Source organism: Rhinolophus sinicus, chromosome 14 (genome assembly GCF_057876585.1).
Source record: "Rhinolophus sinicus isolate RSI-liver-muscle chromosome 14, RSI-T2T, whole genome shotgun sequence".
Taxonomy (NCBI): Eukaryota; Metazoa; Chordata; class Mammalia; order Chiroptera; family Rhinolophidae; genus Rhinolophus; species Rhinolophus sinicus.
Window position 1 is genome coordinate 36715019 of NC_142514.1, and position 25010 is coordinate 36740028.

Below are 25010 nucleotides of genomic sequence, written 5' to 3' on the forward strand. Positions count from 1 at the left end.
AAGAGAAGCTCCCCTTGTAAGAGACCTTTCCTCAGGTCTGACTTTTCCAACTCTAGTGCTTCAGAGCGGTGCTATGTGATAAAACTAGAGTCGTAAAGTGTCATTGGAGACCTGGGAGGGCACAGTGGTGGGGAAGGAAGCTAGATTGCAGCAGCGGATGAAAGGTTAAGGCATGGTCAATTTTCAGAAAGCTCCTCTGGGAAAACAGTGAGTAAGGAGGTGGTCACTGGGGGAGATGTGAGGTTCTGCTTTGGTTTAACAAGTGGTGGGGAATTGAGCTTGAGGAAGGATATAGAAAGCGAAATTGCTTGGTGGGGTTTTTATGTTTTTTGTTTTTTTTAGTGTATGGAAGAAATGTTGAGGCTGAGTACATATGGGGTCTGTGCAGTGAAGAGTAAGGGGTTGAGTATGACAGTGGACTGGTTGGTTGGGTCAGATTTTGAATAGTCTGGAATGACATTATGAAGACATGTTGACTTTATTTAGTAGTTCATGGAGAGTCAAGGAAAGTTTTAAACATCTGGATTTCCTGTAAGAGTGTGCTGTAGAAATATTACTCTGGCAATAGCAAGGACTGTAGACTAAAATGTGGCCAGACTGAAGGCAGATTGCCTTATCAAGCAAGAAGAGCCTGTATTAGGGCAGTAGCAATTCATAGGACAGAGAAGAGTTGGAGAATTTGAGATTATAGTTCAGAGGTAGAATGAGCACAACTTGTGGTGATGGAATGAGGGAGAACATGTATAGAACCTAGAGGTTTCTATTTTGAGTTGACTAGGTAAGTGGTGCATTTTTGCTAAGGGACCCAGATTGCTGTAAGTTAAAACAGCTTCGTTCAACATGTAATTCACATACCATACAACTCACCCATTTAAAGAATATAATTCAGTGTTTTTAGTATATTCACAGATTTGTGTAACCATCATCACACTCAACTTTACAATGTTTCTATCATCCTGTAAAGAAACTCATACCCATAACTAAATACAAAAGTATGTACCAGATACTTATCAGTCACTTCCCTTTTTACCCCACCTCCGCTCCTCCACCCCAGCAGTAGGCAACCACTAATCTGCTCTTGATCTCTGAATTGGCCTGTTTGGGACATTTCAGCTAAATGGAATCAATCATACAACATATGGACCCTTGTGACTAGCTTTTTTCATTTAGTATGTTTTCAAAATTATCCATGTAGAGATTTTTTGCTTTGTATTATATTTACCTCTTTGCATGTTTTATGTCCTCCACTGGAATATAAGTGTCTTGAGGGGCAGGTTCTATTATAATATTCAAAGCTGTAGCTGGCACATACTTTTGTATTTAGTTATGACTCAGCAAATATTTGATATATCATAAATTAGAAGGTTAACTCAGTTGAGCACAAAATTAAGTTACCAGAATGAGCCTCTCCCATACATACTTACCCACTGAGGTGTGTCTATATTTTCTCTCATGGAATAAGCAAGTAGGTTCTGGTTCTGCCATTTACCCTGTGTGACCTTGGAGATACTTTCCTTATCTAAAAATAGGGATAAAAATCCCCACCCCATTTGAGACTGGGGAATAATTAATTCAAGTTGACAGGATTTGGATAGAGTTGGGGTTCATCCAGACAGCCTCTGAGAAGAAATGAATAAATGTTTGGCTCTCCTGGGATAGTAGTAGTATTTTTCTGATGGGATTCGGTATTTTGGCTTCTTGAGTCTTTTTCAACCCTCATTTTCAAGCTCCTGGTTTTGTCTGTGGCACACTGCTTCTTTGTCTCAATGTGGGGCATTTTACCATGTTCTCTAGTTTTTCTCTCTGGAATACTGAAGATACCTATTTCTTAAGGACACTTACAGTAGACTATTTTGCATGTCCCTGTTTCCCTCAATCCCTGTTTTCTTAATAGGTTGCATGTAGTTGAATACAAAAAAATAAAAGTTTAGATCTCACCCTTCCTGAAACAAACAATTTATAAACTCAGGCCCCACTTTTGGAGAGGTGTTCATGCTTTTATTTAGAACACACATAGTTTGTATTTGAGTGTCATGTATCAAAATAGTTTTTGACTTCCAAGATCTCGTAGCAGTTCAATGGTAAGAGGCAGACATAATAAACAGATACTCACAGAATAATGTGACAGTAGCAGAGCCACATACAAGTGGTTATGGGAGCACACCTGGAAGAAGTGATTGGGACAGTGTTTTGAAGCAAGTGTCACCTGGCATTTGTGTACTAACAAGTATAATACAGAAGCAGCTGGATGAAGAACCACCTAGCTCTTTGGGCCTCACAACAACGTGGTGAGGTGGAGGTTTCTGACTCCCATTTTAGAGAGCAATCTAATGCTCAGGATGGCTCAGTGAGCTGCTCTTACACAGATTCTAGACTGAAGCTTCTGTTTGTCCCCTCACCCTCCCACCACATCCATGCCCCATAAGCAAGGGTAGAAAGTTTCCATGCAGAGGACCGCAGTGCCCTGCCTTCCTCTCTCCTGTAATTCTTCGTCCTTCACCAAAACTAGAGTCTCAGAGTCCCCTTTTGTTTGTCTAGTTTGCTTTCAGTGTCGTCGGTGCATTGAGCATTCCGTGCCTGTAGCAGTGGTGAGTATTGCTGATGTCATTGTTTGCCTTATTGGGATTTTGCTCTTTGTTTCACAGGGAGCTGTGATTGGTATAGACGATGAGGACGACAGCACCTTCACAATAACTGTTGATCAGAAAACCTTCCATTTCCAGGGTGAGCTGAAAGAAGAGATTCTCTCTCTTCATAGTCCCAACTGCTGCTTTTCTTCTCTTGTGGGTTGTTTGCTGGATGACTTGAATGATTTTGCAACTGATCCTGCATGAACGAGCGCACAGGAACGTTCTGGAGGAAGTGGTACTGCAGGTTAGGCAGGGCTTTGTATCTGCAGTGGATACAGATCTATTTGAAACGACTGGATCTGCCTGCAATTGGAGATTAAAATTTTAAAGGCTAAAAATCAGTGAAGGGAGAGAGTAATGGGCTGCTGCTGCTGCTGGCTTGTGTTTACAGAAGGTTGCTGATCTTCTTTATCGAGGAGTATGGTTCTGCTTCTGCATGAAGAGTCTAAAGACTGATTATGAAGGTTGCAGTGCTTGTCAGTGTAAAACTCAAAATGTGAATTAAATTGAAGCTAGTGGCAACCTTTGGTTAAAGGTTTTGCTTTGCTTCAAGGACTACGAGTTTGCTTTCATTTCATCTCCATTTCTGTGTCTTGTCTGCCAGCCGTCATTTCTCTGCTATTATCCCTTTTATAGTTAATAACACCAATGCCATCTGCCACTGCTATGTTTCGGCATTGCATGCTATGGTTCACCGGTAGAAAGGGTAAGGTACTGTATGATCATTCTCATTTCATCTTGCTTTGAAAACTCTGAGCCAGCAAATAAAAGTCAGTTTTAATGATCCTGTCTTAATATACCTCTCATGTATTAAGAGCATCTGTTAGCTTTGTTACTAATGTTTTTGTTATTTTGCCTATCCAGAGTAACCTCTATTTTATGTTTAAAGCAGTCCAAGAAACTTAGAGATGAGAAGATTGGAGATGTTAGTACTTTCTCTGAACTACAAGTGATAGTGCACTGTGATAGATGCTAGGTATACCAAGATAAATAAATATTAAATAAATTTATAGATTAAAAATGTTTTGGTTATGAAGTCTCACAGTGACCAGATATTTTATAGGAGATGTTCAGACAGCCATTGTCCTTCTGTGTTAGGATAGTATATTGCAGTTATTTTTCTTTGTTGTCTTGTTTAAGAAATTGACACATAGAGATGAAAGATGCAGCTTATATACAGTAAAGACAAACCAGTGTACTCAAAAGTGCTGTCTCTAATGCTTTTAGGAAAGAACATCCTTAAAAATATGTACTGTGTTTGATCGAATTCTTTATTTAGAGCTGTTTAACTAATGATGTTCTCCTGAAATTTTCATAAAATTCACAAAACATTTAAAATCTTATGAAAGCCCAAGGCCTTTATTTTTAGGTTAAATATATAATGCTGCTTATAAACTAAAGCAGGTAATGCCTTACACACTAGAACTCTTTTCTTGAATGAAGTTGAATATTTTAATGTGTTTCAAGTAATAGCTGCGGGATGCAGGTGAAGGCTGCAGTATGGAATTCTGTCCTCTGCAGTTAACTAAGGAGACGTCTCGCCTTCTTTGGACTTCCAGAAGCTGTATTGTTTGCCCGTTTAAAGGAGAGGATGCTCAGACCTCTAAAGCAAAGGCATCTCAACCTTCTGATTTACTGTTACATTATTTATGTTCAACCCATCTCTCCTTTAACACTCCTAGATTTATGTGGCCTGCTTGTAAGACAAGCAATTCCTTTAATGAATTATTTAAATGACAAGGATCAATAAGAGTTGTATGCATTTTTAAAATGGATTCTTAGTTCTGAGAATTTATTATTTTCTACTGTGATAGTTATGGGAGTCTCAAGCAACATGAGATTATTTAGCTTTTTAAAGAACTCGATAAGACTCCATACATAGTTCTTGGCAATAATGAGAGTTATTTCACATTTGTAAGTCCTTATGAGAAAATCTCTGAAAATTTGATGAAAAATTCTCAATGTCTGATAGTTCTTACATTCTTGATTAGAATGGAAAGCAAGTTTGGCTGATACACATTAGCTTATGTTTAAATGTGTTGAAGTTCTTTAATATACCAGAATTATTGAAAGCAAATGAATTATCAATTGATGCATCTATAAAGCAAATTCTACTTAGTATCACCTATTAAAGGAAAAGTTAGAATTTGTTCAGACACATTCATTTATTCAACATCTGTTTTAGACATTCTAAGTTCTGAGGATATAGTAATGAAGAAAACATAAAATTCCTCTTGGCATTTCTCCTCATCCACTCTGGTAGAGGAGAACACCAATAAACCAGATAAATTAGTAAAATATAAGTAAATAAGAGAGTGCTAAGTCCTGGGGAGAAAAATATAAAACAGGAAAAGAAAATGAAATAGACGTGAGGTTGTGTGTGTGTGTGTGTGTGTGTTGAAATTTTAGAGTGGCCTGAGAAACTCATTGGAATGGTGCCTTTCGGTGAAAGACCTGAAGGAAGTGAGGGAACAAGTTATATGGCTTTGTTGGGGGTGTGGGAGTACATCATTCCAGGCAGAGGAACAGCAGTGCCAAAGAGTGTGCTTGCCATATTTGAAGAACAGCAAGGAGGCCAGCTGTGGTTGGTGCAGATAACCATGGGGGAGGGTAGTGGGAGATGAGGTCTAAGAGGTAATGGCAGAGAGCCCGGTCATGTGAGGCCTTACGCCCCACAGTAGGGACATTGAATTTTATTGAGCTAAAAAGCCATTAGAGGGTTTTGAGCCGATGAGTGATATGATGTAATTTTTGAACAGTATCACTCTGGCCAATGTGAGAATAAAATGTAGGAGACAGGGACAGACAGCTGTAGGAAAACTAATTAGGAGACTATTGTAATTCAGAAAAGAGATGATGGTGGCTCCCATGGGAGCAGTGGGGTTAGGTATTATGTTGGTGCAAAAGTAATTGCGTTTTTTCTACAATTTTTTAAGCTTTTGAACCTCAATTACTTTTGCACCAACCTAATAGAAGAGGTTGAATTGTGTATATGTGTTTAATCAACTTTATCGAGGTTTAATTAACATACAATAAAATGTGCACATTTCATTTTCTTCTTTGCCAATTTTTTTATTTCCCCAGGACTTAGCATTCTCTTTATATTTACTTATATTTTTCTAATTTATCTTGTTTATTGGCTTTCTCCTCTGCCATTTTATTGATTTTGTTCAGTGAGTATTGACAAATTTATTTACTCATAACTGCTGCCACAATTTAGATATAGAACATTTCTGTCACCTACAAGATTCCTTTATTTTTCCTTCAGTCAGTCCCCACTCCCAGCCCCTGGCCCCAGGGAACCACCCATCTACTTTAACTATAAATTAGATTTTTCTTTTGGAGCGTTTCACATAAATGGAATCATACAGTATGTACTATTTTTTGTCTGGCTTTATTTTTTTTTTTAAGCTCAGCATAATGCTTTTAAGATTCATCCATGTTGTGTGTATTGGTAGTTTGTTCCTTTCATATTGCGAAGTAATAATTTGTTGTATGTTATTATATTTATTTTGAAGGTTGAACTGTAACATGTGAGAGAAAGACAGGAGTCTAGGCTGACACCAAAATGTTTGGCTTGAGCAACAAGAATGGAGTTGTCATTAACTGAGCTGGGGAAGATTGAGAGAGGAACTAATTTGTGTGTGTGTGTGTGTGTTGGGGGGGTTGTTGGTTGGGGATGTGGGTATCAGGAGCTCATCCTTGGACATGGTTATAAACAAGTATTAGAAACTTACCAAGCATCCAGATGGAAATGTCATGTAGGCAGTTGAAGTGCCGAGTTCAGGAGAAAAGTTCATGCTGGAGAAATAACTTTGGAAGTCTTGGACATATAGATGGTATTTAATGTCATGAGAATTTGAGAGTAAGGGTGGAGAGAAAAGAGGTCCAAATAATGAGCACTAGGGCACTCCAATAGTTATTTAGAGGGCACAGACATGAGGTAGAACTAGCAAAAGATACAGAAAAGAAGCAACCAAATGGGAGGAGGTGAATGTGGTACCTTGGAAACCAAGAGAACTTGTTTCTAGGAGCAAAGAGACATCAGCAGCTGTGCCAGCAGCTGTGCTCTTGATAGATCAAGTAAGCTGAGGACTGAAAAATGATCAGAGGGTTTAACAATTAAGAGTCCATTGCTAACCTTGAGTAGAGCAGTTTTAAAGTAGGGATATAGACAGTGTTTTCAAGTTCTGCTGTGAAGGGAAGGTAAGGAAGCTGGAGCAGAGAATGAGAATAAGGGAATGTTTTATTTATTTATTTTATTTTAGATGAGAGAAATAATAGCATGTTTTTATGCTGTTGGCAGTGATTCAGTAAAGTAGGAAAATTGATGATGCAGGAGAGGGGAGAATTGTTGGGTCACTGTCTTTGAGAAGGCAAGAGAGGATGGGACCTAATACACAGGTGGGGGGCATTGCCTTTGGCTAGGAGCATGGGCAGTAGGAACGAGACAGAAGGTCAAGTATACGGAAATATATGTCGGTGGGTTGTTACCCATCACCTTTATTTCCACTATGGTTTAAATCTCTAGCTGTGCTACATAATCCTGTATTCTGAAACATCGTTTATTTATAATAAAGAGGATTGGTGCCAGGAAGAGAACACTCTTCCCTGAAACAACAGATAATTTGTCATTACAATGATTCACAGTTCTGGTAACTTGGTATTTTAGAATATATCCAATTTAAAGAGATGCCATAAAATTCTGAAAACAAAATCAATTTAAATTAACTTCAGTTTTGAAAAGGCAATAATTGAAATTGCAATTTTAGCATGTTAGAGCTTTAAAAGTTTGAAATCTATAACCTTCTTTAGAGATATTAAAAAGAAAATACTTGCCAATTAATGTTCAATGAACTGGCTCTCTTTTCTTTTGAACAAGGGCAAAAAATGATCCCTTTTCCTGCCAGCCAGCCGACGTTGTTTGCATAGATAGATTCTGGACTAAACATTGGATGGAAAGCAGCTTTGGCATTATATTGGCTGTTGAATTCAAACATTCATTGTGTGTGTATGTAACTCCCTGTGCTCAGAACTGAGGGCACACAGGTAAATAAGACATAGACAGTGATGTCCAGGGGCATGTAAGGATGTAATTATAATGTAATGCGAAATATGCTATAGTAGGAGAAATACATATAGGGCACTGAAATAATGCAGAGGGAACCAGTCAGTACTTCACAAAAAGTAATTCTTGTTACCAAGTAATTCTTTTTATAACAATGAAAATTTAAAATCATACTAGCTCTTCAAATTTCAAGTTGTTCAGAAGTATGTAATGTAAAAATTAAAAGTTCTCTAGCACGAGGTGCTCTCTGCTGCTCTCCCTCCTTATCTCCTCTATCTGATAGATTGAACAGAAGTTCTGAGGATTGAACAGAAGTTTGTCAGGCGGAGAGATGTTGTAGCTTTTGCAAAGGTGTGGAACTAGGACAGTGCCGGTATGTTTCCAAGCTGCAAATGCTTGGTACTCTTAGAACAGTGGGGAGGAAATGAGGCTGTAGAGTTAGGCAGAGGCAGATATGTTTAATATAAATTGATTCTATTTTTATCCAGAGGTCAGTGAGGAGCCAGTGAAGCAGGATTTTCAGCAGAGGAGAGACAGAATGAGACATGGGCTTTGGATACTAAATAGCTGTGATTGTTGAGGCCCTGGATGGATTAAAGCAATGGTAATGGGGCAGGAGAGGAGGAAATAGATTTGAGATTTTTAGGAGGTTAATGTATAGGAACGGGTGATTGCTTGGAAATGGGAGATGAGAGAATGAGAGTAGTAAAGGTGACATTTTTGGGTTGGCTTATGGTTTGATTGTTGTCAACATATGAAATAGAGAGTCCAGGAGAACAGAGGTGGTGAGGGACCTCTTATGTTTGAGGTGTCCGTGGGACACACAGGTGGTGATGGCAATTGGACCTGAGTCTGGCCTGGAGATGGAGATTTGTGGTCAGCAGGGTATTGCTGGTAGGTGGAGCTAGAAGTTGAAACTTTGAATGCCTAAGGGCTAGTAAATGAGTGAAGAGGAAAGCTGAATGAAGACTAGCAGTATGGAGAGCTTGTGCCATTTGAAGGGGTAGCTGCTACTTACTTCCAGACAGGTAAGGCTTTTGGTAATGGTTGTCCAATGTTGCCAGATCATCAAGTTTTTCAAGTGAAACCAGAAATTCAGATCTTTTTATGTGTGAGGGGGAGTTTGTGAATATGTGTGTTAAATCTCCAGATTAAAAGAATATATACGTAGGCCAATGAAATGCATCTATGGACTAGATAAAACCTCTGGATCTTCAGTCTTAGGTTAAAACCATGGTAGTAATGGGTATGAACCTTTAGGGAGACCCGAGTGAAAACGCTGAGAACCAGACCTTGGAGCACACTAGGGTGAAACCATCAGCAGGCGCAAAGGAAAGATCAGAGAGTTTGGGATGAAAGCTACAAGCTCCAACCATAAAAAAGTACTGTTTTTGTTGGTCAAAAGTAGTTGCATATCCGCAGTTCATATGGCTCAACCTAATAGAAGACTAGATAGTCTATCGTTCACACTAATAATTAGAAAAATACCCAGTTATTTGCATTTTACTGTCAAATAAAATTGAAGCTATTTAATAATTTAGTATATACAATGATTTATAATGTTACTGATAGTGTATTGGCATAATAATGATAGCTATATTTATCAAATGTTTGTTTTATGCCAGGCACTATTTAGAGTTTTACTTATGTTGTTAACTCATTCAGTTCTCACAACCTTTGGAAGTAGGTACTATTATTGTTTTTATTTTATGCATAAGGTAACTGTGGGCCACGGTCAGATAGGTAATTGAAGGCAGAACTGGAATTTGAACAGTTATACTCTAGAGCCATTCTCTAAACGGCTACAAAAAAGTTTTTGGAGAGATTTTTCAACTAGTTTATAATTAACTTTTATAATTTATCAGAAAAGGAATTGTGAAATATAAGGAACTTTAAATTAAAATGCAATTTAATGCAATTAATAATTTTTCCTATGATGTTAATCTACGTTTCTTTACTTAGTAGACATAGTAGCAGCAGTGATGGTGGTAACAACTACTGTTACTGCTACTAAGTATCTGTTATGAAGCAGGCATTGTGTTCAGCAGGCACTTTGCATTATTTCCATAATTCCTAAACTACACAAAAATGAGGTTGTTTTATTTCTAGTTTTAGAGTTAGAGAAACTGAGTTTCAGAGAAACGAAGCGCCCAGGACTAGTGGATTAGTGCCCAGGTCTATCTAGATCAGTAGCTCCTGAAGTGTGGTCCCAGCCAGCAGCATCAGCCTCACCTGGGAACTTGACAGAAGTTTGGGCCTGGCCCCAGACTTGCTGATTCAGAAACTCTGGGCCTGGACCTTCTCTAGTGTTTCTGCTGCATTGTGAAGTCTGAGAACCATTGTTCTGCATCCAGTGGTCTCACGTTCTATTCCAGTTTACTCTCATAATAACCTTACATGTTAGATGGAACTATCCCCAATTTATGTATGAGAGAAATGAGAGTCAAGTGACCTGCCCCTGATCTTAGATCTTCCCTGACTGTGTCCCGTCCTACGTATAAGGGGTGACTTGCCTTAAGCAAACCTGTCGTGCAAAAAAATCTGAATTTTTTAAAGATGGAAATTAAGGATACTATATGTGATTAGTCCTTCATAAAATAATCCTTCACTTTCAAAGGATTTTACTGAAGACATTTAAACAGTATGTTCTCCAGAAAGATTTCAAGTATGAAATTTGTTTGCAAGTGTATTTAGATATACATTTAAAGCAATGCAAGTAGCCTAAGACAAAATACAACATTTTTAAACATTTGAAAAAATGTTTAAATTAGAAGAATCTTCAGGAACTGTGTAAGCCTTAGTGGAAGTCACCTGGGGTTGGTCTGATAGGTGACCTTTCCAACTCAGTCCATTAAAGCTTGCTCGTTTATTAAAATGTAGAATTACTACATACGGTATCCGCCCAGTGGTGAAGGAAAGTGTTTAATTCGGAAAAGTTATATTGATCAAGCACATTAGGACAGCATTGCCCTACTGCATTAACATCGATCGACTCCGCCTGGCACATCCGCATCATTAATCATTTAGAAACATAGACAGGGCATCATTGGACTAGCTCTTGGCTGCAGGCTTCTGTCTTCTGCTTTAACAACATTTCACCATTATCATAAGTAAAAAGATTCAGTTATCTTTTGTTGATTATTGACTTAAAAAAATTTCCCACTGTAATTTTATATTTTTGATTTTTACCTGGTTACCCTTCCTCAAATAAAAACAAAATAAATAACCATTTAGACTTCAGGCTAAGGGAAGCAAATCAGCTATAACTAATTATCTAATTAGATGTTATAATTTCAGTAGGTGTTAGTGGGAAAATGCCACTGAATTCATATATTGGGAGTTTTTTGTATTGTAGGAGGACGATTGGTGTACCTTTCTTCTTCCTAATTTGCTTTCTGTTCAAGATCCTTCCTGAATGTTTGAAATTACGATTTTCCCAAGTTTAACCAGCTGTGGATTGTTTGGCTTAGTGAGTAGCTAGTATTAGAGTGGATATTTAAAATTTTTTGTTAGTAATTTATGTTTTTTTCCCCCCACCATTCCCTTTTCCATAATTTCTAAGTAGTGAAATTAATACCTGCTCACTGTGGAAATTTGAGGAAATATAGAGTAGTATAAAGATGATACTAATAATCACCTATAATCCTGCCACCCGAAGATAATTATTAGCAACATGCTTGTGTGTTTCCTTCTGATCCTTCTGTTGTTTGTGTGTGTGTTTTAAAAAATTGAGTCATTCTGTATATGTAAAGTTCCCAGATTTTTAATTTGAAATATTATATCATGAACATTTCCCCCCAAAACTAAATGTTCCAAGTTCTAAGATTTTTAATAGTTACATAATATTCCATTTTATGACTAATCATATTTAACTATTCATCTGTTGCACAGGTTTTTTTCCTATTTTAAATAATTAGGAAACCTTGAAACATAAATCATTATGAAACCTTGTACATAAATCATTAACCAAATCTTTGTTTACCTTAGGACAGATAGGTTCACAAAAGAATTTATCAGAACAAAAGACATATTTTTAATATTTCTGAAACAATCCTCTCCAATCGCTTTTAAGAGAGATTATTGATTTTCATGCCCCTCTGCTCCATCACACTCCTCCTAGGTTTTTAGTATTATAATTTTAAAAGGATGCCAATTCATTGTCCCCCCCAAAAAAAAAAACACACACGTATTTTAATGTGTTTATTTCTTTATTGATAACTTGTTCACTTCCTTGTCCATTTTTTTTGTTGGTGGTGGTGTGCTCATCTTTTTTTAATATATTTTTTGAAAGAGAATAGGGAATCCTTAGAGTCATTCATTAACCCTACTATCCGAGAAATTGCTGATATATATTAAGTAATCTTTTTACACAATTTGGAAACACATTGCTTGGTAGGAGTTAGTGTGAACAGTAAATTAAGATACATAAATCAAAGCATTTCCCTACTTTAGTGTATAATACCCGAAAATACGCATGAAAGCAGACTGTGAGTTGATCAAAGACTTGCAGGGTACAAGGGCAGTGTGTTCTTACCGCATACTGTGAAGTCCTTAATGACACCTTGCCTTTTGGACATAATATTTATTCATAAGTTGTATTCATCCATGTTATTTCTTTCCTTCAAAAATGAACATAGAGACAATGGACTGAAGTCTTACGGGCCAAAATGTAAGGAATGTCCCACCGAGGATAAAAATGTACGCTTTCCAGCATGCCTAATGATTTCTCATTATATTATGTTTATAAGATTTATGATTATTGTCACTTCAATTTTTCTATTTTTCTATTAATCGAAAGAATGGCATAATAGAATGCAAAATATATTAAAATAGTTGCCTGAGCACTGCTCTTCAAGTGGAGATGGTGGTGCTACAAGAACTAAATTGTTGCCTGGCAGGCTTTGTACCATGTGATGGTGCAAAATGTCCATTTGTTGCCTAATATAAGAAAATTCAAATTTTTCTCCAAGGAGTCGGTGTACAAGAAAGTACAGATTATATCAACGTTGAATAGGCCAGTACTGCTTATGTAAAATGTAACCTCATACCTCAAGAAATTCTGGGGACTCAAAAATAACTTGAGAGACAATTAAGCATTAAATTGTGTACCCTTGTAACTATAATAGGAGTTCAAGGAAGGAAATGATACAATAATTAGATTTTCCTTGGTTTTCAAACTTTCAATAAAAGCATTTTACACAGGCAGTCTTATTTAGAAGCCCAGATATGAGACAGAAAAAAAGTACAATTGCTGTTTGAAGTCAGAAGGTTGAGGGCTTAGAGCTCTGCCTCAGGCAGCCCCTCAGCACTTTGAGAAAATACCAGTATTTGGTTTATTTCATCCATTCGTTCTATTCATTCACTCACTCATTCGTGCATTCACGCCTTCATTCATTGATATTATCAATAAATATTTGAGTGCTTAGGTATACCGGTATACCAGGCATTAGGCCAGTTTCTGAGTATAAGGTAGTGAGCGAAGCAAAATGCCTGTCTTCAAGGATCTCACATTTTGAAAATCATTATTCCAGAGGTTTCCTGGTTGCTCAATTTCAGGTAGTTCTCTGACCACACATTAAATATACTTGAGTCAAAGCTCTATCTTTTGATAATGCCTAGACTACACTCACCCTTATTTTTACTTTTAAATAGCTAACTAGCTGGTGAATTTTCTAAGAAAATGCTCACTTCTGCTAAGGTCGTCTTTGTCTTTTCAACCTCCTTCATTAACTCTACATGCAGTCTGTGAACATTCATTCTCGTGAGCATGGTGATTTAATCAATGTACTCCACGTGGAACATTGGTCCAGCATATAAATTCAAGTTGGATTTCGTCATTGCATTTTCTTAATATTATATTTGGAGGACCCTAAGACAGTTTGACTAATACCCTGGAAGAAAAGAATTAGAATTCCGATAAACTATTAAGAATCTGTCTTTGCTGCGTGGCTGGCTTTAAGGAGGTCATCCGCTCTCAGTGACTGACTGCCTCGTGGGAGGAATCAGGGGATCATGTAAAAAAGAATTGAGCTGAGCCCTTGCATATGGGTGATTCAAGTTAAGTGGAGACGGGAGTCAGTGAGATTTTTTTTTTATCTTGGAGAGGATGAATGGAAAACTTTTCTGGAGTAGGTGATTGATTCATATTCTAGAAGTGTGTGATGAAGTAGGGTGGGGAGGAAGCAAACACTTTTTAAGGGTGTCGTTAGGGTTGTGATCCTCTTGTATACCCACACATGGTTATTTGAGAGGTTTTTTTTATTTCCACTTTGAGGCTTGGAGGAGTTTTTAACCCGAGGTAACATGTGTAAGCAGTGGCCAGGCCTGGATTCAGACCCATGCTCTTTACATTGCTCGGTGCTGCTTGCGCATGCCTTAGCCCACTGACTTCTCCACCGCACCTTAGCCTCTTTGCAGCTCTAGCTTCACTGCTGTTTTGTCTTACTCTAAACAGTACAGTGCGCTTTCTACTCTGATAGTAGTTACTGTTTTCATGCTATCATGTGGTTTGGTTGTCAAAGTTGCTTCTGTGCTTAGCTTGTCCAAGTTGATAGTTGTCACTGGGCAGGGGCCCAGCTGAGGAAGGGAACTGGGACACTGGTCAGAAGAGACTGGTGGGAGTCACGGCAGGCAGCACGCGGTGAACACTCGTCACCTGGTGTGAGGGAGGCTTGGAAGACTGGCTAAAGAAAGGCTAAGGAATGTTCCCTGTATGGATATAAAGGGCAGGGAGTCAAATATTGTTGACCTGTACCCTATTTAAATTTATTCCTTTTCTGACTGCATAGTTCTACTATGTCAACTGAGGAAAACAAACCAAGGTATCTTCTCCATTTTGTTCCTCCTTTGCAGAGGAAGTCCTATCTACCTAAGAAGCCTAAATGTGGAGCAGGGGGTCACCAGTAAAATGAGAATGGCAATGTTGACTTCTAGAATTGTTGTAAGATGAGAGAAAAATGCATATTAATATTTATCATGATGCCTGGCAAAAGCAGGGCTCAAAAATAGTAACTGTTGGTATTACTATTTTTATTTTACAAAGTTGCTGATGATCATGCTGCTGTTTCTGGGATTCCCTTTTCTCTTTTTTTCTAGCCTCAGATTTGGGCTAGAGATTACCCAAATTAGGTTCTTGAAAGTGCCACATACTGAGCATGGTACCAGGGATACAAAGCTGATTCCCTGCCACTCAGTGAGCTCTCAGTTTAATGGGAGGAATAAATATGGGAATATATATTAGAAAGACAGTGATGAGGATAGCAGCTGAATGCAGGTTCTCTACCAAAGGCTTATTTGTGTTTTCTCATTTAACTCTTTTAACAACCCCAAGAGACAGGAGGAAACTGAATAAATCACTCCTTATCCAAGGCATGTAGTTTGGGACAAATAATTACAATGCAATGTAAATGCTGTAGAGACTTATGGAAATATAGAGGAGAGAGCTGGTAGAGGCAGGGAAAACGTCACAAAGCATGATTTTGATTCAGGTTTCGAAGGACGAAAAGAGATGGGGGATAGGCACGGCTAGGAGCGAAAGGAAAGAACATTTACCCACCTTCAGAAAAAGGAGAAACACATTCCACATAAAGGAAAGATGTATGTAAAAACTTGGAGGTATGAAAAAGGATGACTTGTTTGGGAAATGTTAAGAAGTGTAGGTGTATTTTAGAATACATGGGAGGCGAGGGGAAGGAGGCTTGAGTTCAGTCTGGAACTAGATAGATCATCGAAGGTCTCATATACCAGAATGAGAAATTAAAACACCTTTGTTAGAAATTAGGGAGAGGCATTGGGTATTTTAGTCAAGGAAATGTCATTGTCCCATGTGTGGCTCAGAAGGAACATGGGGAGCTGTTCGTGGGATGCTTTGGAGAGAAGTGAGATTGGAGGCAGGGAGCCATTTGGAGCTTACCACAGAGGTTCTGGAAAGAGGTGATGAGATCTGGAGCGAGAGCAATAGAGTGCCTCCCACAGGATAAATAGGAAAGATACATTTATAACAGGCAGAATTTGGCAACTAATTGCATGTAAGAGGATGGGGGAAAAGAAGTTCAGAATCATCCTTGGCTTTCTGACAGAGTAATGGGAGTATGGCCATTCTTTGAGAAGTATCAAGGACTGTATTTTTTACTGTTGTGTCACCAGGCCACACCTGCTATGGACACATATGCCCTCAATAAATACCAGGGGTGCCAAAAAAATGTATACACATGACTTATAGAGCATTACAATTTTAATACAGTTTTTTCCTTTCTTCAAATGTGTATACATTTTTGGGGGCACCCTCTGTATTCTGTTGAATAAAAGTACAACTTTGGAATATTTCAAGAGTAAATGTAATTGTTTAGAAAAATATGTGGAGTTATCCAACTGGGGCAAAAAAAAGCTTCAGAGCTTTAGATCCCTGAGAAAGTGATCTTCATTTAAAGAGTCACAAGATCAGGGACTTAGGCTTGAAAAGATGTACTCAGATATGTGGGCGGCAGTGTCTGACTTACTAGCACAAGGTATATTCTGATTTTTTAATGGAAGGACTACGAGTAGAAAATGACTATTTTAAGTATATAAATTGATGCTTGACCATGGTTTCTGTTTGGAAGTTTCGAGTCACCTTGCAAAACTTTTGAAGGTAAACGAAATTGAGTCCTTTCCTTTTAGGAATCTGCATTTTTACATTAACAAGATAAATCAAGATCATGCCATAAATGAAGTGTATCGTTGCGTGTTAGTCATGCAGACAGGTTGGTTCATGGTGGACAGGGAAGCAAATCTGAGTTATAGACTATCTGGAAAGAAATGCCCTTTCTAGCTTTATTATGGACACTAGAATTAAGCTAACATTGTTGTCTGATATATATATATATATTTTAGAATGATCTATCATTATTTCTTGTAATGTTATTTACACTTTGTGCTTAGTGAATTGGCTTAAGCACAGTGAGTTGGTGTAAATTATTATAAACATAAGTCCTAAATTGTAGGTAAGGCTGAATCAATGACATTTTACTATATCTAGATTGTGTTTTGCAAGATAGAGTTTGAGCTTGTGGAATGTACTGGGGTTATGTCTGAGTTTATATGCAGTCTTGGTCTGGAAATATATGCTTTCCTAAAGAAAGGTGAATCTATTATATTTTAAGTATAAAGGGCTTCTCTACCCTTAGTGTGTGATGAATATCTGTTTTTAGAAAACTAAGCATTTTATTTAAAGTATCATAAATTGACCATTGTAGTTTCTTATTAATATGATTCTGTCACTTCATTGGGGCACATCTGTTTTGGCCTTGTTTACCTTGGAAGTGGACAAAAGAATTAAATAGCAAATTCTCTTTTGTAATAGATATATTTTATTTGCCTTGCTTGTAGTTTTCTTCCTGAATTTTCTAACATGTTTTAATTTTTTTCTCTTTCCTTTCATTGCCTAATTCAAAAATAGAGTGATTCTGTAACATCATTCTTCCTTTCTAAATAATGCTTAACCTTGATAATCAGCGAAAGTATTTTTGAAGTTCTGTATTTCTCCATATGAACTGAGGCTTGGCTTCAGCTTCTCAAAATTACCTCCTTCCATCCCTCTCTCCCTTCCCTTCCCCAGAATGCATTGAAAATGTGTTCTTGTTGGCTCCTCCCAACAAGGTGAAGGAATTATTTTATAAAAACATATATTTAAGTGCTAACTGTTAATTAATAAATTCAGTATAACTTTTGATAATAAGATTCTTCAGGAGGTCAGGTTTACCAGATTTCAGAATTGAATCTGAGTCTGTTCAAACCCAAAATAAAATTTCATAACGTACCACTTCCCACCTGTTTTTCTTCCTATGTTCTCTATGCTGTGGAGCAGCACTTCCACTTATCCAATTTACCAAATCTGAAACCTCTTTCCCTACATCTGCATCCCGTACATTATCTCTCCATCAAATGAGTCACCATGTCCACTGGATTCTACCGTTTCTCTGTCCCCTAAGTCACTGACACCGTCCAGATCTTTATACTCTCACAGTTTCTGCATGTGTCCTTTTTAACTTCTTTCCCTTTGTCTGGTCTGTGTTCTGCCAAATCAACCTCCTGTCGTTGCCTGGATGAACTCTCTAAAACCATCCTATTCCTGACATTTCCCCCCACAGTATATGAAGTCTTAAAGATTTAAAACTCAAATCCTAATTTTTCCTGAATTCATGATTAAGGAATAGTGACCCCTTTACTAAAACATGGAGTTAAAGTAGTTAGGAAACATCTTCTGCAGAAGCTAAAATTATTAGGATATATGTACCTATAAATTTGGTGAGGCTTTTCATTGACTGGGAATAAGTTGATTTAGAAGCATGTGATTGTAGAATGAATTGAGAAGAATCCATTCATCTACATCTGATTTTCATTGTCTACTTTGACTGAATCAAAGATGCCAGTTGCCCAATACAATACTGACTCTGCAGAAGAAGCATAGTATTGCTTCATAGTCAAAGCAGAAATTGTGGGGAGAAACACTTCTGTAAATATTTGCTTATGTTTTATTTGACGGTTTGGAGGCTTTAGCTATAAAACTATTCCTAAATCTTTGAGGGAGTCAATTATGGCATCTTTTAAAGGGTACTAAGCACAAATAACGATTTTTTAGGAATTCTAACATGTTTTTAGATTGCAAATATAAAATTGGAACCATGCACTGAATAATGAAATCAATGGATCATTATTTCTTACTCAAGAAATATTTATTTATTTACTGAATAATGAAATAATGGATCATTATTTCTTACTCAACAAATATTTATTGAGCACTTATTTGGTATGATTCTCGTTTGGCATGGGGCTTGGGATGTATCAATAAATAAAACAAGATCCCTGCCTTTGTGGAGCTTATATTCCATTGGTAGGTGACAGACAGTAAATAATAAGCATAAATAAATGCATATGTGTTAGAAGGGATAGTACAATGGAGAAATGAAAAAGTAGAGCAGGATATGGGGAATTGGGAATGCTGGGTTGGAGTGCACTGGTTTTAGTATACACTGGTCAGGAGACCTCACTGAGAAAGTATCATTTGAAAAGATGACAGGTTATCGTTTGTCTGGTAATTATGAGTATCAATTAGTTGCTAAGAACATGTCAAGCTTTGAGAGTCAAGAAAATTGCATCAGCTTTGATCCCAGACCTCAAGGGAAGGAAAAATGTAAACAAATGAACATTATAGTATTATAGATGCTTTGATAGTAGCCTATACAAAATAAAGTACATAGACCTATCTGTAATCTGATCTCACCACTGTTCTTATTATGATAAACAGTTTATTTAAACTATGGCTATTAAACCTTCTGAATATCAAAACATTGGTTTAGATTACTTTAGATTTTGAGTCATGTGAATTGATTTTTCTCTCTCCTATTACCTTCTGTAAAATACACCCCCTGACTACCCAACTTGTCCAAACTTGTTACAAATTATAGTCAACAGCATTTGGAACCACCTAATTATGTAAGTGGAATGTTTTTATTCAGTATCCATCTAGCTACCTACCCATCATGTTCCCACTCACAAATACATAATTAATACCTAAAAAATGTGCAAAGCACTTTGCTTAATGCTAGAGATACAACGGTGAGTAAGACTAACCAGCTTCTGCTCTCTCTCGGAGCTTCCATTCTAGTGGAGGAGGCAATCAATACGTAATCATATAAGACGTCTCTTGTGTATACTTTATACAAGTGGTTCTCAAACTTTTTAGTTTCAGAATCCCTTTACAAGCTTACTGAGGACTCCAAGGAGCCTTTGTTTGTGTGCATTATATCTGCTGAATTTATCCGGTTAGAAATTAAAACTGAAGAATTAAAAAAATTATTCTTTCACTTAGAAATATCAATAACAAACCTGTTATACCAATAACCTGAGAAAATAATCATTTCCCTAAACAAATAAACAAAAATAGTGAGAAGAATGACATCGTTTTACATTTTTGTAAATCTTTTTAATGTCTGGCTTAATGGAAGATAGCTGGATTCTCACATCTCTTTCTGCATTCAATCTTTTGTGATATGTTGTTTTGGCTGAAGTATATGAAGAAAATGTAGTTTCATGCAGATATGCAATTACAAAAGGGAGGAGTATTTTAATCCTTTTCAGATATTGTGAATATTCTTCTTTGATATTTCATTAAAATTCAGTAAGTGATAGTTTCTTGCAGGTTAGTTGCGTTGTCGAATCTGAAACTATAACAATGAAATTTATTTACAAAAATATTCTATTACATTAATTCCGTGGTCTGTCTGGCACTTTTACCCTAGGTATGATTTTGTAATACCAGGCATTGGACACATGCGGGTCTTCCATACGCAGACACGTTTCATTATATGACATTAAAAAAAAGTCACATTTGTTGATATTGCCCCTAATGCATCAGAAAAGGTTTTAAGTATTGAGAATCTGTGAAGGTCATGTTGGCTGGGGAATATAGGTTTTCTAAAATTCTAATGCTTGCTGAAAATATGAATTTTATAATTGGCCCCAAAACAAAAACAAACAAACGAAAAAACACCCTGTCAATTTTCCCTGAAATGAGAGGCTCGCTTTAGTCCTTTTCAGGGAAATGTCTGCCAGATACTTCAGTGAAAATAATATAGTTTGTCAGTTGTTCTTTCAAGTAAAAATGCTGTTTCATGAGAAAAGTGCCACTTAGTTCATAAGTCAGACAATTGTACAAATGCTTTTCCTTGAGATAATCATTTTACTTTGGTATGCTGCAGAAATGCTTTATGCCTCCTTCCCATTTGTCACGTAGACTATTTAAAAATCATACACTCAAGGATTGAGATTTAAGGGTACTCTTAAGTGAAATAGGAATTTTTTTCTCCTGCAAATACATGGTGGTGAAGAGTAACCACCACCAGTTCAGTTGGTGCCATTGCCTCCATTCGTGCTAAGGTGCCCACAGTTTTACCACCATTGCCTTTGCACCTTCAGTGCAGAGGTGAACACAGTGGAAAACACTGATAGGGCCTTAGTGTTATCCTGAAAATAGTTTGGCCCCAGTGTTACATACCTTACTTCACCTAATTTCCACAGTAGATCTGTGAGGTAGTTGGTGATATTAATCCCTTTTTAAATTTACGGATATACTCAGAGGTGTTACCTACTGTCTCCAGAGATCACACAAAAGTAGTGTATCTAGGACTTGAACGCAGGTTTTCGGACTAGAGTTTTTGGCTCTTGTTCTTGCTTTTCATGTATGATATATCCCCAAAGTGTGGAAAGGTTTATATTGTTCTCTCTTAAGAAGAAGGACTTTGTCTAGCAAGAAGGTCATGGGTTGAAGCTTATTTAACAAGGCTAGGGGTGCTTGAAGCAATCCTATTTGCTGCTTTCTAGGTTCTATGCAAAACACTAAACGTTCTGTTTCTCGATTCTGGGAAATGAGGATACTAATACCTATCACATGTAGTTGTTGTGAGGATTTAATTAGTTAATACATGTTAAATGTTTAGACATGTGTCAGACTGTGCTGACACAAATTAAGTGCTCAATAGAGTTAGCTTTTGTTATTTACCCAGAGACAAGACTGGGCATTTCAGCTGAGGAACAACTTGAGCAAAAAGCTGGTACTTGAGTCACGTGAGCAGTAAGTATAATGTAACTGAAATGTAGTGGTTTGTGCAAGAGTATAATTGGGAATTAATATAGGAAAGGTAGATTTGGACCCTGATTTTTTTCTGGACTAGAGCTGTTGCTGAGAGTGGTGCCCCTAATGCCTAAGACAATGACTGGTATAGGGCATGTATTTATATACTACATGAGTATTGAAATATTTGAATAAATTTAAAGAAGGAGAGAGCATGAGCAACATGTGGATAAAGTGACATTTTAGCATAGCCCAGAAGAATGAATAGGATTCTAATAGACAGATATCAGAGGCTATTAGAATGGGCCAAGATAACCAATCCCTCACTAAACAGTGTTCTATCCAGCCAAGTGATTGTACTTTTCAGGAGACTGAATTGAGATCATGGGCTGTCTTATCCTTGCTCATATCTCCAGCATCATACCTGGTGCGTATTGGGGCTCCGTAGTCATTTGAGCAATGTCTCAATACCTGTAAATAATGTTTTTGTGTAATATTTTCATTTCACAATAACTTTCAGAGAAAAGGAGTACTTCCTTATTATAGAGGCTAATTCTTTTCTTTACTTCAATTACAAAACAGGCAAATAACCTCTTCTTTTGCAAACAGGTAGTAATTTATTCATAGTTGTATGTCTAAAGGAGAAGAAAATATGACTAAGAACAGATTCCTAAGCAGTGGATCAGGATGGCAAGGTATAGGAGTTCAGGAAACTTGTCTCAAAATCTACTTCAAATCTGTATAATATAGGGAATGTGAATAGAAACATAACAAAAGAGCTAAGATTATGGAATTCTGAAAATGTAAGTATTTTACTTACTGGATGGATGTTGTTTTTCCTTCTGTGTGTGCCTTATATTGTTTCCATATAAGCCAGGCTTTATTGGAAATGAGGAGCTACCGATAATCCCTTTCCTACTCATTTTCTCTGGCTAATCATTTATTAGATTATTAACAGAACTTGTTTTCTCTTAACGCTGTGTGGGATAATAATACCATATTGATATTTTACTATATGTCAGGCATTGTGGTAAATATTGTACAGATTATTTCATTTGAACCTCACAACCTTATAAGGTCTGATACTGTTATCATCCTCAGATTACAGATGAGCAAAGTAAACCTCAGAGAGTATAAGTAATTTGTTCAAGGTCTGGGTGAATAAGGGCAGAGCCAACCTTCTTAGCCTCTATCCTATACTCCTTAAGAGTTTCTGAAAAGCGATAGCTTTGTGAAGTGTTGGGGTAGTTTAGAGCAGTGTTTTTCCAAACTCTGGATAGCAATCCGTTAGTGGATTGTGAATCCTATTTAGTGGGCCAAGATCATCATGTTTAAAAAAGTGAAGTACAATAGAGGAGATATTAATGTGTATGGCATGTAGTGAAAGCAAATATTGTGAAACTACTGTTCAGTTTTATGTATATGTACACATGTATGGGTATATGTGTTTGTGAACTGGGTCATGTTATAAAATATATTTATGGTGGGTCACAGCCAAACAAAATTTGGAACCCACTGGCTCCTAGAATGGAAAGAGAGCTTGAAAAATATAATGAAGAGGAGAGGCAGGTGCTAGGGAAGAAAGTCTAGAGACAAACTGAATTATAGATAACTTTATACAGGAAGACTTAACCTGTCTTTATATATGTGGGGAATATAACGTACTATTCAGAAGTTGTCTTAACTAATTAAATCGGGCCCTTTTATCAGGGATTCAGAATTAGTATAGCTTTAATTTTACTTCTAGAGAGCTGCCTCTGTAGTGGTTTGTGAATTGTGTATATCATTACTGTATTTTTATTTCTCATATGAACAAATAATTTATTATGATGGAATAACCATACATCTAATTGGTGCTTCATATACACAAAGATATTTTTCCTATTAGATCCAGTAGGGTAGAAGTTTGTTTATTGGCTCATGGGAGAATGGGAGAAGGTAATTTGTCAGATATTTGCCTTTGTTTATTCTGTCCTTTTTCACCTTGAATGCCTCCCTTGTCAGTACCCCCCCCACACACACATATACATACATTCTTCCTTTTTCCCTCCCTCCCTTGTTTCTCACACACCCACACTCGCACCTTTGCGTCTAATTCCTACTCAGTTTTTAAAACTCAACTCGAATCTTTTTGCCCCAGAAGCCTTCCTCAAATTCATCTCCACAAACACACACTCCTTGGGACAGGTTTTGAACTGTATGCTTACACTGAATTCCTCTCTGGTAGTACGAGTCATTCTGGGTAGAAGCAGCTGTCAGTTTACATGTGTTTCTCCCTGTCACTTGAATATAAGTTCCATGAAGACAGGGACTGGGTTTTATTTGAATTTATATCCCCAGTTTCTACACAGTACTTGGCACACAATAGCTATTCAGTGGGTGGGTGGGTGGGTGGATGAGTATATCTAGTATTGTGATACACACTATGGTTACTGTCAGATAACCTAATCACAGAGACGAAACATAAACACTTGAAAAGTGTAAATAACAGTGTGGGGGCAGTAAAAGATGAAATTTTATAGGTAGTCAGTAAATACTTGATCAAAGAATAATTGGGTGATATATTGGCATTTAGATGCCCTCTAGGAATTCAAAGGAGGGAGAAATCACTGCTTTTGAACTGTTCAGGTAAGACTTCCTTGAGGAGAACTAGGACTTGTTCTAAGACAAGTGAAGTTTAGAGAGTTGGGAAGGAGGGTAGAGCCAGTGTTCGAAGAGGAGGAAAGTATGCCACGAGTAGGAAGATAATTGTTAGAGTGTTTAGAGGTCAATGCAAAGATGGTTTGGTTCATGTGAAAGAGGCAGGAACTAGATGTGGAGCTTAGGTGAATTCTGTAGGATATGGGAGAAGGTTGGGGTTTTTGATGGAAAGAGCATTCTGAGTGAGGCACGCAGGCTGCATCTAGTGCAGGTACTACATTTGTGATATTTTGTGTACAGGCACGAGACTGAGTGCTTGAACCAGCATATTGTCTATAGGAATTGAAAGAAAAGATAGAGAGAGGGACTAACTATGTCAAGAAAGAATGTGGTGAACTTGGTATCTGATTCCATTTGTGAAGAGGTAGCAGATTTAAAGATGATTGCCATGTGATGCCCTGATGGCAGTGAGAAGGGCGCCTGTGTCATGGCCGAGTCATTTCTCAATTTAGGCCTCACATTAGCAACCACTTCCTAAGTGGCATGCCACCTCCACTTTAGCTGCATTTTTCATTCTCCACAGCGCTGCCAGATTGATGTTCTAATATGCAAACTAGACCATGTCTCTTATGCTTGAAACTCTTCAGGAGCTCCCCACTTATTTAATAAAGATTAGGGCTGAGTTCCTAATCTTTTACCATTTCCTCCTCCCCAAAGCAGTCAAATATTCTAGACGCATTCCAACCAGTTTCCCAAATGCGGCTTTCCACACCTCACTGTTTTTGTTGGTGTGCTCTCCTCTTTCAGCATGCCCTTGTCTTTCTCTGGTTGACAAACTAATTCTTATTCTCTAAGACAGAACTCCTTAAGGAGCGCTTTCCTGATGTTTTATTCACTCCCTTTGGTGGTGGCATAAGCCATGTCTTTTCACAGCTAAATACATACTTGTCATTTATTAGATTATGAGCTCTTTGGCATCAGGGCCAGGTCGTAATAAATACTCTGCAGTAATAATAATAATAGTTAATGCTTAATCAGCACCTACCTTATGCCACTTACCTGT

At 37.4% G+C, this 25010-nt stretch overlaps 1 protein-coding gene across 9 annotated transcripts in view; it reads left to right on the forward strand.

Moving 5' to 3' along the window:
• Positions 1-25010, forward strand: part of OSBPL9 (oxysterol binding protein like 9) — a 130062-nt gene that overhangs the window by 30242 nt on the left and 74810 nt on the right. For 7 of the 9 annotated variants that reach the window (XR_016018630.1, XM_019742781.3, XM_088791135.1 and 4 more), the window contains exon 3: positions 2646-2724. The exons of the other annotated variants lie outside the window; for them this stretch is intronic. Coding sequence is in view for 6 of the 7 variants with exons in the window: in XM_019742781.3 (XP_019598340.1) it covers positions 2646-2724 (79 nt within the window). In the remaining variant the exon portion in view is untranslated. The remainder of the gene's footprint in view (positions 1-2645; positions 2725-25010) is intronic. 9 annotated transcript variants of the gene reach the window in all.